Source organism: Berghia stephanieae, chromosome 7 (assembly GCF_034508935.2).
Source record: "Berghia stephanieae isolate SIO BIC M18660-M18661 chromosome 7, UCSD_Bste_1.3, whole genome shotgun sequence".
Lineage (NCBI taxonomy): Eukaryota > Metazoa > Mollusca > Gastropoda > Nudibranchia > Aeolidiidae > Berghia > Berghia stephanieae.
This window is the reverse complement of record NC_088366.1, coordinates 44,505,884-44,523,266: the sequence shown is the minus strand read 5'-3', so window position 1 is coordinate 44,523,266 and position 17,383 is coordinate 44,505,884. Positions and strand designations below refer to the sequence as shown.

Genomic DNA, 17,383 nt, shown 5'->3' with positions numbered 1-17,383 from the left:
TAAGAAACATGGAGAGAGAGAGAGGGGGGGGGGGCGTGCTGGAGGAGGAGGAGGAGAAAAAGAAGAAGAGGCACAAGCAGCTGGAGGAGGACGAGGAGGGGGAGGAGAGAAGAAGAAGAAGAAGAAGAAGAAGAAGAAGAAGAAGAAGAAAAGAAGAAGAAGAAGAGGAAGAAGAAGAAGAAGAAGAAGAAGAAGAAGAGGAGGAGGAGGAGGAAGAGGAGGAGGAGGCGTAGAAAAAGAAGAAAAGAAGAAGAAGAGAAGAGGAAGAGGAAGAAGAAGAAGAAGAAGAACTGATCAGTTTAACTTTAAATTTGCTGTTCCGTATCTATTTCTTTCCGACATGATACCAGATAGAGAGAATGGATCACACATGGTCTATAAAGGTTTAATCAATTCAAAAAAACTTTACAGTGGTATGACATAGAATGGCAGTCTATTTCAATAATAAATACATTAAAAGGGACTTTTATTCTTTTCCTTTGTTGTTCACTATTTTTTATGAGGGCGAAAGAAGAAAAAGTATTTGTTTGAGATTTTTTTTTTTACATTTTGAAAATTCTTGTAGCATGACTTTGTGAGTTATTTAATTATTCTTTCAGGAGAGAGAGAGGAGAGAGGAGGAGAGAGAGAGAGAGAGAGAAGAGAGAGAGAGAGAGAGAGAGAGAGAGGAGAGAAGAGAGAGAGATTAGATTAGATTAGATTGGCTTCCCTGTCTTTACAATGTAATACTGTGTGGAAGAAAAAGTGAAATTAGGCTTTTTTTTTAAATGATAAACAATATAGAGCAAAGCATGATATCTGTTTTTATTTTATCCACGGAGCATCGGTAATTTGGAGTTCCGTGTCTCCTTCTGTCAAAAAAGTTAAGCGATGTTAAGCGTGGTCAGTCCCGGCGCCGTGTTCTTGGTTAGACACTTTACACAATGACATATTGCCACACTCGACTCAGCTGTGAATGAATACTTAGCTATAGGCCGTGGTGATAGTGTAAGGGTGTTTGTACAAAAAGGGGAGAGAAAAAAAGAACGTTTTGAGGCGATGGGGCGATTTTGCATTGTAGAACAGATAAGTCTATTTCTGTAGTAGTATTAGTTTTATTTCTATCTGTTGGTTTTACCCTCCTATCCGTCCGTGACATTTAGAGGTGTTTGATATTCGACTAATGATTTATTTTGTCAAGTATTAAAGGATTTGGAGTGACGCTTATTTGTTGAATCCAACCTTACTTTGGACAGGTGGATGAAGACTTTACTTAAATCTCCTATTCCAACTCGATGGTCGTCCGCCCATATGATGTTGGGTATAAATCACCGTGGCAAGCTCATGCATGGTCAAATGGCCCAGGAGATAAGATCTTTGTGATGCGACCTGTTATGGAAATCCAAAGCTTTCATTTGTTTGTTTTTGTTGGGGGGGGGGGGTGTTTTTGTTTTGTTTTATTTCGTTGGGTTTTTTTGTTTTATTTTGGGTTTTTTTTTCTATGTTTTTGTTGTTGTTTGTTTTTTTTAGATTTGTGTGTTGTTTTCTTTACGGAACCCTGGACTGGTCTAGAACGCCGACCAACAATCTGGCTCTCATCAAAACGCGCTTAAAATGGTTCGGTTGCTGTTGTTGTAGGAGTAGTTGTTTTTGTTACTGTTGCTGCTGTGCTGTTTGTTGTTCTTTCTGTTGCTGGTGTTATCCTTTTTCTGCTGCTGCTACTTTTGCTGGTGTTGTCCTTTTTCTGCTGCTGCTACTGTTGCTGCTCAATTTTAAGCACCAGATTCATCCCGTAATGATACCGGTTTGAGACGCATTGGTCACAATATATATGTGAATATACGGTCGTTTCAGACAGGCATCAGAGGTAGTCATATGCCCATCGTCATACGTCGCTCATCTCTCGTCTCTCGTTGGCGACGGAAAAGAGCTTACCATAGAGCTTAGTATGTCCGTCGCCATCGTTAAGTAATAGCCTGACACTGACCCAAAAAAAATGACGTCAAAAGACCAGTCTTTGGCCACAAAAGAAAAATCATGAGTGCATTCAATAGTTCAACCAATGGGACCACTTGTTTCATGAACACTACTAACAACAACTCACTAGGCGGTGCAAAATCAAATAATGACGCCAAAATGCCAGTTCTTTTTGGGTTTCAGTGTCGGCTATAACATAACGATCGCTACGGTCTGTCCCCCCGTCCTTGGCACATAAGGCTACTATGAAGTGCCACAGAAGATTGTCGTTTTGCTGATTCCTCTGTTTCTTCCCGCGGCAGACCCTCCTTTATGAAGTTCTTTTTAAAAGCATCAATCATTCCAGGATGTTCAGAGAGTAAACGCACATTCCCTCGCCGTTTGATATCATTGGTGGAGTGAGATAATACATATTATGTGTGTTGTACGACGAGCGCCACGTAATGTCTCATGTCTCTGCTACAGTGATAAATAGGGGGAAAGGAGAGTGAGTAAGGTGAGAGAGGGGAGAGAGAGAGAGAGAGAGGAGAGAGAGAGAGAGAGAGAGAGAATTATTTACTCAGGTTTTGTTTATTTTGAGCTGACATTTGTACGTAGAATTCAATACGTATAGTTCCGTTTGGTTGACAAATTTGGGGTAGCTCGAATTTCAATTGGTAGGTCATGTGATTGGCCATGGAACCATATTTCCGTTTCATAAAAGTCCCCTGTTTTTTTTTTCCAAATTGATATGAACACCTTTACAATAGTCCTCTCGGCCTTTGGCTTGGGTACTCATCACACACTGAATCGATTACTGTTTTCTTGATAATGAATGGATATCAGAAAATGATTTGACAAAGAAAGGACTTTACATGCAATTCATAAGGTAGGATTTGACATCAAACCCCGCATTAATTAACAATATAGATTTATAATATTAGATTCTGCCGTTACCATCGACATCGCTCGGCCCATCTGCCAAGCAGTTAAAAATAAGGAATATTAGCGTTTATTAGTTTATTCCAGTTTCCATATCGTGAAAAACACGGTAACGCAGGCCATCAGCCTGACACCGCGGTATGGTCTTTGCTTCTTAATTCTTACCCCGAAGGTTTCGAGTTTGACTCCTTGCTGCGCTGTGTGGCCTTTAACTTACTCTGCGGTGCTGCGATTCGACTGACGCTTGGTTATTCCAGATTTCCCTTGGAATAGACTCTAAAAGACATTCCATTTCCTCCTGATGACGAAAAAAGGGAATTCTTTAAAATTATTGATTTGTTTCTCTTCTACACATTAGCCTCATACTCACATTTCGTGGTGTCAGTCGTGATTTAATTTAATGCTTAAAATACAGTGTGAAAAAGTAGCACATCAGCCCCTTTTAGAACGATTGAAATCAAATGACAAATATTTTAAATACATTTTCCACCATGTATTAAATATAAACATTTTTGTGTATATGACCTATTTCGTTCCTCATCGGTGACTTTTATTTCTAGACCATTCCTACGGTCTTAGGGTGTCTTCCCACCCATCGTTGTACGTCGCCGTATTACGACCGTTGTCTTGTTTTCTAATGGATAATCAATGTAAATGTTTCTGCTCGAACCTCGAAGAAATAAATAACAATGTGTTTATTAATCTTAATAACCCCACAACCACATTATCTCATTCGTCTGCAGTGTCTCTTTCATTCATTCTGTTTTGTTGATAAAGGGAGAAACCCGAAACATCCATTTTATCTGTTTTTGTATATAAAATTAAAGCTTACATTCAATTTCATATTGTTATTTAATGGATAAGCTTAACACAAAGTGCGAAAAATAAAATAAAATAAATAAAAGCAGACGACAGAGGACAGCATCAATGGCAGTTCCGGAAGAGGCTGACGTGGGATTCACCTGCAGCAACTGCAAAAGGATCCATCGTGTCTCAAATTGGCCAGTTCAGCCACAGAAAGTGCTGCTATTCAACCACAGACTGGCTTAACCACAGGCGCAAAAACTCTCATTATCTTCCGGGACAGACGGAAGCCAAAGATCAAAGCAACACAAAATGTGGATGGTAGTGTAGATGCTAGTAGCGGTCGAAAGGCTGTTGGTTCGGGACTTGATGGAGGGAGACATTTGGGTTTTTGTTCTCAGGACTCGAAATTTTAATGGGTTTGTCAGTCTTATTTCGAATTAATAAAACGTGAGACGCCTACTTTTTAATAACGTCATGTGCGTTTGAACAGTAGACTATTTAAAATCAAGACTTGTTGAAAAAAGTTTTGAAATGAATTTGACCTCGAATTATAGAGAAGATGGAGGTCCAGAAAGTCCAGTTGATAAAGCTCTTGCTTTATAAGAGACTGATATAGGTCCCGGTCGTAGTCAATGTCTCTCTCTTATCCCTTGGTCGACATAAGAATGATTGGGTTGCTAGGTCTTTTAGATTTAGCAAAAAGTAGACTAACGTCTTTAAAAAATAAATAGAGCATTTATATAGCGCAATATCCACTAAACGTGCTCAAAGCGAATGTCAAACCACTAGACCACATAGCCGCACTCTAAAGAGTAAGGAAGCAATTATTAATGTCTGTTTAACGCTGCACAAATCGGGGGAAAATCCACGGGGTCTTATACATTGTTTCGGTTGATACAGGATAAGTTTGTTTGAAAACTCGATGACGGACGTAAAACGTTGACGGTTTCACCCTGCCTGTGAATGGATCCTTATAGATGGATACCGCTTTGTGGGTTTACTTTTAAAACTTGTCAAACTATTGTAGTCTTTTGTTATGAATGGGCTTTCGTTGTTGTAAGTAGCCCTATTGAAAACCTCTAGCTGTGTCAGTTGAAGGGGAACAGGTTTTATGGTAGTTTGTTGCTCTGTCAGAGTCTTGTATTGGAATGGCGGTCATGGCATTTTTTAAAACTATATACTATTTTATATAGTATTGTCATAATTATATTTAAGACGGAGACGGGATTGGGTAGTACAAAGCGATGGATTTGAATGTAAGCATGAGGGAGGTGTGTGGGAGTCATCAGAGGGGAGTCTTAGAATTATATGTATCTTTGTCTATGTGTGTACGTGTGTGTGTTTGTGTCTGAATTATATATATATATATACATATATATACAAAAAAATCCCCCCGCTACCGACGACCACTCTCAATGTCTGTCCAACTTTCTTTTTCTTTTATAAGTTTTTGTAGATTCTATTATTTTCTTCATAAGTTAATTTCTCTGATCTCTCTCCTTCTCTTCTTCTCTCTCTTCTCTCTCTCTCTCTCTCTCTCTCTCTCTCTCTTCTCGTTTGTTGCTGTTGTTGTTTTGTTCTTCTCTTCTTCTTCTTCTTCTTCTTCTTCTTCTTCTTCTTCTTCTTCTTCTTCTTCTTCTTCTTCTTCTTCTTCTTCTTCTTCTTCTTCTTCTTCTTCTTCTTCTTCTTCTTCTTCTCCCCTCTCCTCTCTCTCTCTCTTCCTCTCTTTCTTCTTCTTTTCTCTTCTTCTCTTCTTCTTCTTCTCTCTTCTTCTTTTCTATCTTTTCTATCTTCTTCTTCTTCTTCTCTTCTTCTTCTCTCTTTCTCTCTCTCTCTCTTCTCTCTCTCTCTCCTCTCTCTCTTCTTCTTCTCTCTTTCTTCCTCTTTCTCTCTTCTTTTCTCTTTCTTCTCTCTTCTTCTTCTCTCTCTCTCTTCTCTCTCCTCTCGTTTTGCTTTTTGTTTGTTTTGTTCTTCTTCTTCTTTCTTCTTCTTCTTCTTCTTCTTTTCTTCTTCTTCTTCTTCTTCTTCTTCTTCTTCTTCTCTCTTCTTCTCTCTCTCTCTCTCTCTCTCTCTCTCTCTCTCTCTCTCTCTCTCTCTCTCTCTCTCTCTCTCTCTCTCTCCCTCTCTCTCCCTCTTTCTCGCTCTCAATCTCTTTATCATTTTGAATATCAATTTCTCAATCTATTCTTTAACTGAACATCCATCCCCCTCCTACTCTTTGTCTTGCGACAAAAATATATATTTCGACAAGCTTGCGTAATCCAAAACTCTCTTCGATCATCCATTAAGCGTCTTAAGTTGGATTCTTTTACGTTTCGGGTTTCATCTGTTTAAGCTGGAATACTCGATCAAGCATGACCGGTGATATCTATCCTGTCCTCTCTGATCACCGAGATAATAAACGACTGCCTATCTATCTACCCAATACCCACTCTCAAGTTACAAACTACATCACGTTTTGTCTCTCTATATTCTCGTGTTTCAACATTTTGTTTGCGTTAAATCTTGTTCTTATTCTGTCTTTTATTTTTATTGCCTCTCATTTGCTTATGTCCTATTAAGAAATTAAGGAGCCGGGAACTGTGTAAGATACAGATGAACAAGTGTATATGAAAGGTGCCAGACAAAGCAAGAAAGAAATATAGGGGGGGGGGGGGACATCACAAATTAGTCTACCTGGACTGGGGATCGAACCTCAGACTTTCTGATTTCCGGTCAGACGTGCTACCATTACACCACAGGATCTCCCGATGGTTGGACAGTTTATCAATATTAGATGTTATGAAGGGGTCCCAGCAGAGCTCAAATTAAGTGGATTGTTGACAATTAATTCCACACGCACCGCATATTTGATCAAGTGACTTAGTATCATCATCATCATCATCATCATCATCATCATCATCATCATCATCATCATCATCATCATCATCATCATCATCATCTGATGGTATGACACTCGTTTTCGGATCGGAAGGTCCTGGAAAAGGCTCTTTACTACCATTCTCTCACTGAACTCAATGGAAAATGAGTATCTGGCCGTTAAAAGGCGTTTTCTCTGTCCGAAAATAATTAATATCGCCTAACAGGCGTCATGTCACGCCCTTAATGTTAAGTGTTGTTGTTGGCCAGGGAGCCTTTGTAGAGCGCTTTGAGCACGTTAAGTGGATATTACGGTATATGAAAGCTCTTTTTTTATTTATTACTTTTTTAATAAGTAAAAATTCCCTATTTTGGCATAAGCCGCACTCCGACACAATGTTATAAATATTCATACGTTCATTTATTGACCTCCGCCGTACCATGATCGCAAAATAACAACACATTAAAAAAAAAAATATGGCCAGACAATTCGATCTTCAAATATCAATGAATAAAAAAAATGACCCTCATCTTGTCTAATACTCTCAAACCCGGGACCTCCTTTTTAAGTCTCAGGCTTGAGAGTAATTGTTACAGTGAATGACATAATCAGTCGGATGGTGAAAAGGTTTGAATTGAGACATTGTCAAGTTTAGTTAGAAGGTCAATTTTTATCGAAAATTATGAGTTCTTGTCATAAATGATTAAATCAACCCTTTTTGTCCATCTTCGGGAATAAAAATATCAAAGCTTAATTTCATTTATATTTTTTTAAAGCTAGTCAAGTTGAAAAAGTATGAAATTTGATAAAAGTTTGCTGGATACATTTCCATACATCTGACCATAACTTAATGAAAAATCACACGATATGCTTCAAATAAATATAATAATGCATATGCTCTGAGGAGCATATTATCATTTCAGAAAATGCAAAAAGATAAGAAAAAATGCAAATCCAAAATGTTTACCTTCTGACTGATTGTGTCGTGCACTGACTGACACGTTTGAGGACAAAATTGGAACTCATTTTTATCCATCTGTTTGAAAGACGAGTTTTCGGTCAACATTTTTTTTTTTTTTTTTTTTTGTTTGTTTTGTTTTTGTTTTTGTTTTTCTGTTTTGGATTGTGCCTGGAAATATTTCTGATAATATAATATTATATTATGACAAAGCCTAAGAGTTTATTCAAGTGTTTCCATTGTGTTTGTGTTCCTCAGATGTGTCGCCAGCATCTATCCAGCAAGCAAGACAGCAACCACCACTTCAAGGCTGTGTGTCGGGCCCTGGCCACGGAGGCAGGGGAGCTTTTTACCTTCCTGGACAAGATCTCCAGTGGACGAGAGGTTGGTTAATCGCCGCACTCTTAATTAATAGTCTGCGACAATTATATCAGCATTATTTTTTTTAATTTTCGTTATTTGTGTGTGTGTGTGTGTGTGTGTGTGTGTGTGTGTGTGTGTTCTTTCTTGTTTGCTGTTGTTTATTTTATTTTATTTTAAATTTAATTATTTATTTTTTTCTTTTTCTTTTTCTTTTTTTTTTTGTTTGTTTTTTTTCTTTGCTGTTTTTTTTTGTTTTTTTTTTGGTTTTTTTTGTTTTTTTTTTTTGATGTTTTTGGTTTTGGTTTTTCATTTTTGTTCTTTTTGCTTTGTTTTCTTTTTGTTTATAGATATTTCCACTCTTTCCTTTCCTTTTAATTTTTAGGTTGTTTTCTTCTTTCTTTTTTTCTTTTTTTCCTTTTCTTTCGATCGGTGTAAAATTCAATATATATAATATATATATATATATATATATATAATATATATATATATATATATAATATATATATATATATATTATATATATATATATATTAGTTTTGAAATCTATGACAGTTTATCATTTTATCAGTGGCCATATTATCGTCTACACCAAAATGGGCATCTTTCATATCAATCCAAGGGGCGTAATTCATTTGTTAAAATGAAATCGGTGGAATAAATACAGAATTATCACCCCGGAAAAAAACGGCGATTAGGATACAATAATTGTAATTGTAATTATCCAACCCCCCCCCCCCCCCCCCCCCCCCCTCTCAACAAACACACACACACACACACACACACACACACACACAAGTGTTGCTGTTGGCTCGAGACCCCTTGCAATGCGCTTTAGGTGCCTTACTTTAAAAAAACAAACAAACAAAAACAACTCGTGAACTCTTGCGTTTCACATTTGGAACTCATTTCCAATGCGACGCTCCTTGGATCCAACGCACTTTAGGGGGTTGAAAAAAAAAAAAAGAGAGAGAGAGAGAGAGAGAGAGAGAGAGAGAGAGAGAGAGAGAGAGAGAGAGAGAGAGAGAGAGAGAGAGAGAGTTATATTTCTTATACTTTAAAAAAAAATTGGCATTTACTAAATCCTATTCCACAGGACTATAGACTCAATTTTCTTCCATCTGATCTCGTCCGTTGATTCCGACATAACACCAGGTTGACTCAATGGATCAGAATATTATAGTTGTCAGTTTTCAGCCGAAATTGCTCCCAACCCAACCGCACGCCCATTTATTTGACAGTTGATGTAACATCATATCATGTGTATCAGTTGCAGAGATATATTTGTTATGTCTTTATTTGAATTGTATCTGATGGATCATTTGACGTCATCTGGCAGATCGGATTGCCAGATTAAAAAAAAAAAGCTAATCTGAATAAAAACAGCCAACATATTTAATCAATATTATGAGTGTTGTGAAACGGTTTCATCTGAACGGTCGGTCTTTTATTGATGTCTTTTGTCATGAATAATTCAGCTGAATTTTAAAGTATTATGTAAATTGTTATGTGAATTCCAGCATCAGAGCTGACTGAGCGAAACGTTTGTTATGATTATTGGTGCTATGCGTTTATATAGAATACTTACAACACCCGCCAGTCGGATGTAACGTACCTATACACGAAACTTTGTCGTGTCACCTTAAACGTTTATAGTCTGATTGATATACTTTAGTGAGAACTAAGCGTAAAATGGCTGTCTAAACCAATAACAAAGATCTGAGTGACGTCAATTTCGTTCCATCTATAATCATGTTCCTTGTTTGGACTGTCGGGACATCGAGGTAAATTCACCGACAGGAATTGAATCTGTTATCTGCTGTCCTGTCTTTGAGAATCGTGTGCCCTGTCTTGAATATTAAAAAGAAGTCTTGAGCTTTTATATAAATAATATAGCGCAACATCAACTAAATGTGCTAAAAGCGCTTTACTTGGGGTTCCAAGCCAATTGCAAAACTTAACGTACATTTAAGACGAGACATGACGCATGAAAGGAGCTATTCCATTGTTTCTCGACAGAGACAACGCTGCTACCGACCGGGTACTCATTTTAAACCTGAGTACGGTGAGAGAATAGTGAGTAAGAAGCCATTACCAATGACTCGACTATGCGCCGCTCAGAGCGGGACTCGAACCCAGGACCCGAGCGTCATACCACAATACCACATAGCCGCACCGTGGGTACGTGTTTAAATGTGTTATTTGCTGTATGTATTTTCAAACCATGTTTTATAATCAATCATCATGTCTTCTCTATCTTCTCTTCTCTCCCTCCCCCCCCCCCCCCCCCCCCCCCCCCCCCCAAACCACCACCACCGTCCTCCAATCTATTTCGGTGCTGAATAGAAGTTAACGGAGACAGTAGACGAAGATGCCAAACGACTAGAGGATTTACAGCGAGCAGATTGGGTAAGGTTTTGATTAGGCGGTCGTCGTCGTCGTTATTTTTATCATCATCATCATCATCATCATCATCATTATTATTATTATTATTATTATTATTATTATTATTATTATTATTATTATTATTATTATTATTGTTATTGTTATTGTTGTTGTTATTATTATTATTATTATTATTATTATTATTATTATTATTATTATTATTATTATTATTATTATTATTATCATCATCATCATCGTCATCATCATCATCATTATGATCATCATCATTATTATTATCACTATTATTAACATTTTTGTTGCTGTTGTTGTTGGTCTTGTTCTTCTTGTTGTTGGTGATGGTGGGTGATAGTAGTGTGTGTTGTGGTGGGTGTTGTTGTTATTGTTGTTCTTCTTGTTGTTGTTCTTGTTGATGATAATGATGATGATGATGATGATGATGATGATGTCATCACAATAATTTTAATCCATAGTTTCAACTTTTTCCGGAAGGTTTTAATCTAACTCAACCCCAACGTGTGGGCGTTGTTGTGTGAGTGGTGTGTGTGTGTGCGTGTGTGTGTGTTGGTGGGCGTTGTGTGAGTGGTGTGTGTGTGTATGCGTGTGTGTGTGTGTGGGCGTTGTTGTTTGAGTGGTGTGTATGCGTTGTGTGAGTGGTGTGTGTGTGGGGGGGGGGGGGGGGGGCGTTGTTGTGTGAGTGGTGTGTATGTGTGTGTATGCGTGTGTGTGGGCGTTGTGTGAGTGGTGTGTGTGTGTATACGTTGTTGCGTGAGTGGTGTGTGTGTGTGTGTGTATGCGTGTGTGTGGAGGGAGGGGGGCGTTGTTGTGTGAGTGGTGTGTGTATGTGTGTGTGTGTACGGTGTTGTGTGAGTGGTGTGTGTGTATGTGTGTGTACGTTGTTGTGTGAGTGTGTGGGCGTGCTATGCGTGTTTTAATATATATATATATATTTTTTTTTTTTTGTTGATAAAAACAATCCTCGTGTGCTCTTTCCCCAATTATCATTATCTAATTATCTCATGCTATCCATCCATTATGTGTGCACAACAACTAATTAGGGTTATTCCAACGCCCTTGGTGGTTTTTCATCGGGTGTTAGAGAGAGAGAGAGAGAGAGAGAGAGAGAGAGAGAGAGAGAGAGAGAGAGAGAGAGAGAGAGAGTGAGAGAGACAGACGGGGGCAGGGCAGGGTGGATGTATAGTGAGAGGGGAGGGGAGGGGGAGGGAGATGCCGTGCTAATGAGAGGATGGAGGATGAGAAAGTGAGTGTGTGTGTGAGGGGGGGGGGGGGTTTAAAGGAAGGGAGAAGACAGAGAGAGGGGGGGGAGGGAGAAGAAGTAGTAGTATTCCTTCGGAGCCAATCAGTTTTTCCAGGTTTCTAAAGCGTGAAATGGACAATAGCAATTGCTTGCTAGCATTGGGATAGGACGCTAGTCTATCTCAAAATACTTTCCGCCAAACCTAACAGACCCAGCTACCCAATCAATGCTGGGGGAAATGGGGAGTCAGAAAAAAAAATCTCGACTTCATCCGGGATCGTGTGATGCAGATGCTCTACCAAATGTGCCATTGGGACTCGCCGAGAGAGAGAGAGCGGGAGGGAGAGAGAGAGAGAGAGAGAGTAGAATAGAATAAAAGTAGAATATAAATAGAGCGGAGAGACTAAACTGTCGTACTCTGGGGAAAAAAAAGATATTTAAAAATTTGGCCAGAAAACTCATCCTTCAAATATCGATCGATTTAAATGACCCTCGTCTAGACAAAAAAAAAACCTCTCAAACCTGGGACTTCGCGAAAATTCCCCCCACGCCCTTTTTTGTGTGCACCTGCACCAAAACAAACAAACCAATCCAAAAATGAAACCATACTTTGGTATGTAGCGGCTAATGATTTCTTCCATCCACCCACCTACTCTTTCCCCAGGCATGTCTGTGGGTCCAGGTAATGAGGTCCCTCCGCCAGGGAGTCCTGCTGAAGAAGATCGAGCACGTCCACCAGCCTCCTCTGGAGTACGAGTTGACGCCCTTCGAGATGATTTTGGAGGACATTCGCACCAGAAGGTACACGCTACACAAGATTATGGTGAGTTTTGTTAGTATCAAGGCGAATAAGGTTTATTTATTCACAACAACGCCATTACCACATATTATTATCGCATTTGTCTGTAATGTTTCATTCATCCTATTTTGTTGATAAAGGGGAAACCTGAAACGTCCACATTATCCGTTTTCGTTAATTAAATTGAAGCTTACATTCAATTTCACATTGTTATTTATTTAAGGGTAGCTCAGGCCTTGTCATACAGAAAATAAATAATCGAGGGGACGATACGGGGTAAATGGCGGGAAATATTCTGATTGGTCAATGGTTAGTAATAGGCGTACCATCTATTTATTGGTGGAAATAAGATCGCTCTATGACTATTTATACTTATTTGTCATCCAGCACGTCAAAGTATTATGTCGGGATGGACTTGTTTTCAAAGACTTCAAATGATTGGAAGTTTGAAATTGTAGTTCTAAGAAATAATATATGCATATATCCTCAATAGGATTCAATAGTCTGATGTCACGTCCGCCCAGCAACGAGCAGCTTAGTTCTAAACAAAGAGAATCGGTACTTTTTATTCTTCATGCTGGCTAGAACTTTTTCACATGCTATGTGATCAGAATTTATAAAAGTCAAAACATGATCAGGTTTATAATATTTTTCTCCTCTGGATACACTTTAATGCTCGTCGGAGAAGAATTTCATAAGGGCGTCCGCCATTGTTCCGATTGTTTAGAACCAGTTACTTATTACGAGGGAAGTGATGTCACGACTGTTGAATAAACATAACCCAAGTTTCATGTTTTTCACATCTCCATTGTATGACAAATTGTCCGTCCCTATTCATTTCAAATAATCAAGTCTGGTTACGGGTTTACAAATTTAGTCCATATTATTGCGAAATTATGATGGGACCTGATCTGGTTATTTAGAAACTGTTGTGTAGTGTATGGCGTCACTTTAACTCTCTCCTTACCGACCAGCCATTTTCAGAATTTTCACCGAATCTTTGCACCCACCCAACACAATTATGGAATTATCTTACTCAACCAGAAAAACAACAAGTACATTCTATACATAACATTATACAGCAAAATGAGCTCTACAGCACAGTGTCAAGTTTATATAGCTGTGACAACAAATTTTCTTTAAATTTTGTGATGTGTAAAAGAAATCAGAAAGATAAAATTGTTGTAAAGTAATGGCTTATTCTTACTTTGTGTCCAATATACCACTGATTACTATTTATTTATTGAATCCATTACCACACCTGCCAACTTGAAAATTTTAAAAAATCGTAGTTTTTAGGAGATAAAAATCGTAGTCGCTCTAGTTAAATTTACAGATTAACAATTTACCCTCACCATGGTGAGATAACACTTAAACCCTTTTAAAAGTTATGTGTAGTCTGGCATCAACTTTCATTTTCAATAAGTTAATATCCTGATGCAGTTCTGAAATTGGAGCTAAAATATTGAACTTTCCACGAATTTTTCGCAGTACTGGGCAGGTCTGCATTATTATAATTTGAAATCCAGACTAGGGAGGTCTGTTTTGTATATGAGTTCAGTTTGTAGCATCGGAATCGCCTCGATATAATATCGATGTGAGACAGTAGGTGATATTTATATAGTTCATATGACATTTGTGTGTCGTCCCAGGTAAATGGAGAGATTCCTCACAAGGTGAAGAACGATGCTCATGAAGTGATACTCAATTTCATCCGGTCCCGACCTCCTCTCAAACGGGTAAGTCAGCCCCCCCCCCCCCCTCTCTCTCTCTCTCTCTCTCTCTCTCTCTCTCTCTCTCTCTCTCTCTCTCTCTCTCTCTCTCTCTCTCTCTCTTCTCCTCTCTCTCTCTCTCTCTCTCTCTCTCTCTCTCTCTCTCTCTCTCTCTCTCTCTCTCTCTCTCTCTCTCTCTCTCTCTCTCTCTCTCTCTCTCTCTCTCCCTAACTGCAGTTTTACAACTATAGTCTACCAATAACTTTCTTTTTTTCTCTCTCTCTTTTTTTTTCTATTTTCTTTTTTTTTTTCTTCTTTATTTTATTTATTATTTTTTTTTTTTTAAACTTATTTTTAATTCCTCAGAACTTTCTATATTTGTCCTTCAGCTCCCTTGTTTGTCTTTAAACCAGTCAATCTATATTAATTGGTTTCCTAATTCTTTTACGGAGACCATCAACCAGCTTTTGTTCGTAGTTTGAAAAATGCGTTATCACCGAAGGGAAATAACTCATTTGCGACCGCAAACCATCATATTTCGATCACCTTAATTTTGGTTGTCTTCCTTTGCCTTCTTTCATGACCTTCGTGAGATGTCCAACCCCCACCCCTCCTCCTCTTCTTCTTCTTCTTCTTCTTCTTCTTCTTCTTCTTCTTCTTCTTCTTCTTCTTCTTCTTCTTCTTCTTCTTCTTCTTCATAATCATTATCATCATAATTATCTTCTATCTCCTCCACCTCCCCCATCTCCTGTGCGGCTATGTGGTCTAGTGGTATCGGATCGGAAAGTCCTGGGTTCGAACCTCGCGCTCGGCGCATAGTTGAGTCCTTGGAAAAGGCTCTTTACTCACATCATCCCACCGTCTTTGTCCGAAAAATTGTAATATCGCCTAAAAGGCGCCATGTGCCGTCCTACATGTTAAATGTTGCTGTTGACCAGGACCCCTTGTAAAGCGCTTTGAGCACATTTAGTGGATATTGCGCTATATAAAATTCATTTAAAAAATAATCTCCGTTTCATCCCTCCTCCTGCTCCTCCTCCTCCCCCCCCCCCCTATCCTCCTCCTCCTCCTCGTCCCCCTCTCCTCCTCCCACTCCTCCTCGTCCCCCTCCACCTCCTCCTCCTCCTCCTCCTCAAGTATGTAAATACAAATTCCATCAAAAGCTCTTCAGCTTCAAAACTTGGCTAAAGTGCAATATTCTGAGAATGTGTCTGTCACGCAAACAAATCAATGTCGTTAACAATCGTAGCACTTACCCACATTTATTGTTTGTTTAAAATCCCAAAACTCTTAAACCTGGGACTTAACGAAGGACATGGGGGTGGGGGGGGGGAGGGGGCAACTTGTGTTTCTTAACCGTAATATCGTAATGCGCGCTCTGTTTTGGTTAGGTTTTTCTCTTCTTCTTCTCCTCTTCGATTTCTTTCCCTTATCGACGACGAATGCAAAAATAACGTGGGTTGGATCATGTGACTGACCCAGACAGGCGTAGCTCTCATATCACGATGACCCTCCTCCAAGCAAATGCCAGGATCATTTGAAATAGGTTGAGAAGAAAGATTGTTGTGATCCGTGTGCCGGGTTTTTGTTTTGTTTTGGGTTTTTTTAAATATTATTTTTCTTCTTTCTTGTTTACTTCTTCTTTTTTGTTTTGTTTTGTTGTTTTTAAAATGTTATTTTATGATAATGTTTGTTGTTGCTTCTTCAACTACTACTGCTGATGATGATGATGATTATCTTGTTGTTGTTATTGTTGTTATTAAAGATGTTGCTGTTGTAGACTTTGTTGGTGTTGCTGATGCTGTTACTGTTGATGGGGTTGTCTTTGTTTTTGTTGTTGTTGTTAGTACTGTTAGTACTGCTGCTGCCGCGTTATTGTTGATGTTAATTAACATTGTACGTAATTTTTGTCGGTGGACAATTGGATGTTTGGCCATCTTATGCCAATCGTATGTAATAATGTGGCTTTCAAATGAGGAAAACTCTCTCTCTCTCTCTCTCTCTCTCTCTCTCTCTCTCTCTCTCTCTCTCTCTCTCTCTCTCTCTCTCTCTCTCGCTCACTCTCTCTCTATCTATCTATTTATCTATCTCTCTCTCTCTATCTATCTATCTATCTATCTATCTATCTATCTATCTATCTATTTATCGATCTATCTATCTATCTATCTATCTATCTGTCTATCTATCTATCTATTTATCTGTCTGTTTGTCTATCGATTTATATCAATTTCTCTTTGCCTATCCGCATTTTTCCCTCTCTCCATTTTTTCTCCCCTCTCTCATCTCCAAAATCCCAAATTTTGTTACCCCTAAGAGAATGATTATGCTTGGCTAATTAATTCTAATACGGCCACGGTGGTTTGTAAAAGGCTGGTGTGTTGTTGTTGCCTTTAGCATTGCCACTCTAACTGGTATAATCTGAGTGCATGTCTGATTTGATCTGCCTATCGAAACGCCTCTGTGTTTGGCATCGCTCTAGGGACTGACTTCATTATGCATGATGCATCATTCATTTTACAACCGAGTCATCCAACAGGCCCATGAAGTTTTGAGTTTGTCCCGGGTTTTTTTTTTGGTTTGTTTTTTGTTTGTTTGTTTGTTTTGTTTTTTTTTTTTTTTTGTTGTTTTGTTTTGTTTTTTGTTTTTTTTGGTCGTAAAATGGGGCAGGCAGGCTCAGCGGTACGGTCGTTTCTTCGTACCCAAAAGGTACAGAGTTCGACTACCCGCCTCGATGTGTGGCCTTGAGCAAGTCACCTCGCCTTAGCTCACTTTGCGGCGCTGCACTGCGGCTAACGCCTGGGTTATTCCAGTCTTCCCTTGGGATAGACCCTAAAGACAAATTTATGTTTATTTTATTGTATTTTATTTCTTTCTACTTTTTGAAAATGACACTTGTTCGTTCAACGCGAAATGACTTGTCCAGTTTTGTTTGCGTTTGAGGTTTTAAATAACGCGATGACCACTGACTGAATATGCTAAAACCGTTAAACAAGAGTTTTTGAATCAACAGCAACACTTAACATGTCAGACATGATTTCCTCTAAGACGCTGTGTGTTTTTGAGGACAGCACACTGCTGTTTCCGGCCGGGTGCTTATTTTGCACGACAATCATTGTGAGATAATATTCATGAGTAATGGGTCTTGTTTCTGAGGACTCAAGGTTATGTCATCCACAAATGAATAAGTTTTGAAAAAAATAACTGTATCACTTCAAGGCGCGCGCACACACACACACACACACACACACACACACACACACAAAACACACAACTACACGCACGTCCTACATTAATGAATTGATGAATTAAATGTGTGTAAGCCGCCAACCAGCAATGGCTTTCATTATCC

General features: G+C 38.8%; 1 protein-coding gene across 2 annotated transcripts in view; it reads left to right on the top strand.

The window, feature by feature from the left end:
* Positions 1 to 17,383, top strand: part of LOC144977333 (uncharacterized) — a 252,281-nt gene that overhangs the window by 178,146 nt on the left and 56,752 nt on the right. For both annotated transcript variants that reach the window (XM_078922418.1, XM_078922417.1), the window contains exons 4-7: positions 7,761 to 7,886; positions 10,209 to 10,271; positions 12,188 to 12,346; positions 13,975 to 14,061. In XM_078922418.1, coding sequence (XP_078778544.1) covers positions 7,761 to 7,886; positions 10,209 to 10,271; positions 12,188 to 12,346; positions 13,975 to 14,061 — 435 coding nt within the window. The remainder of the gene's footprint in view (positions 1 to 7,760; positions 7,887 to 10,208; positions 10,272 to 12,187; positions 12,347 to 13,974; positions 14,062 to 17,383) is intronic.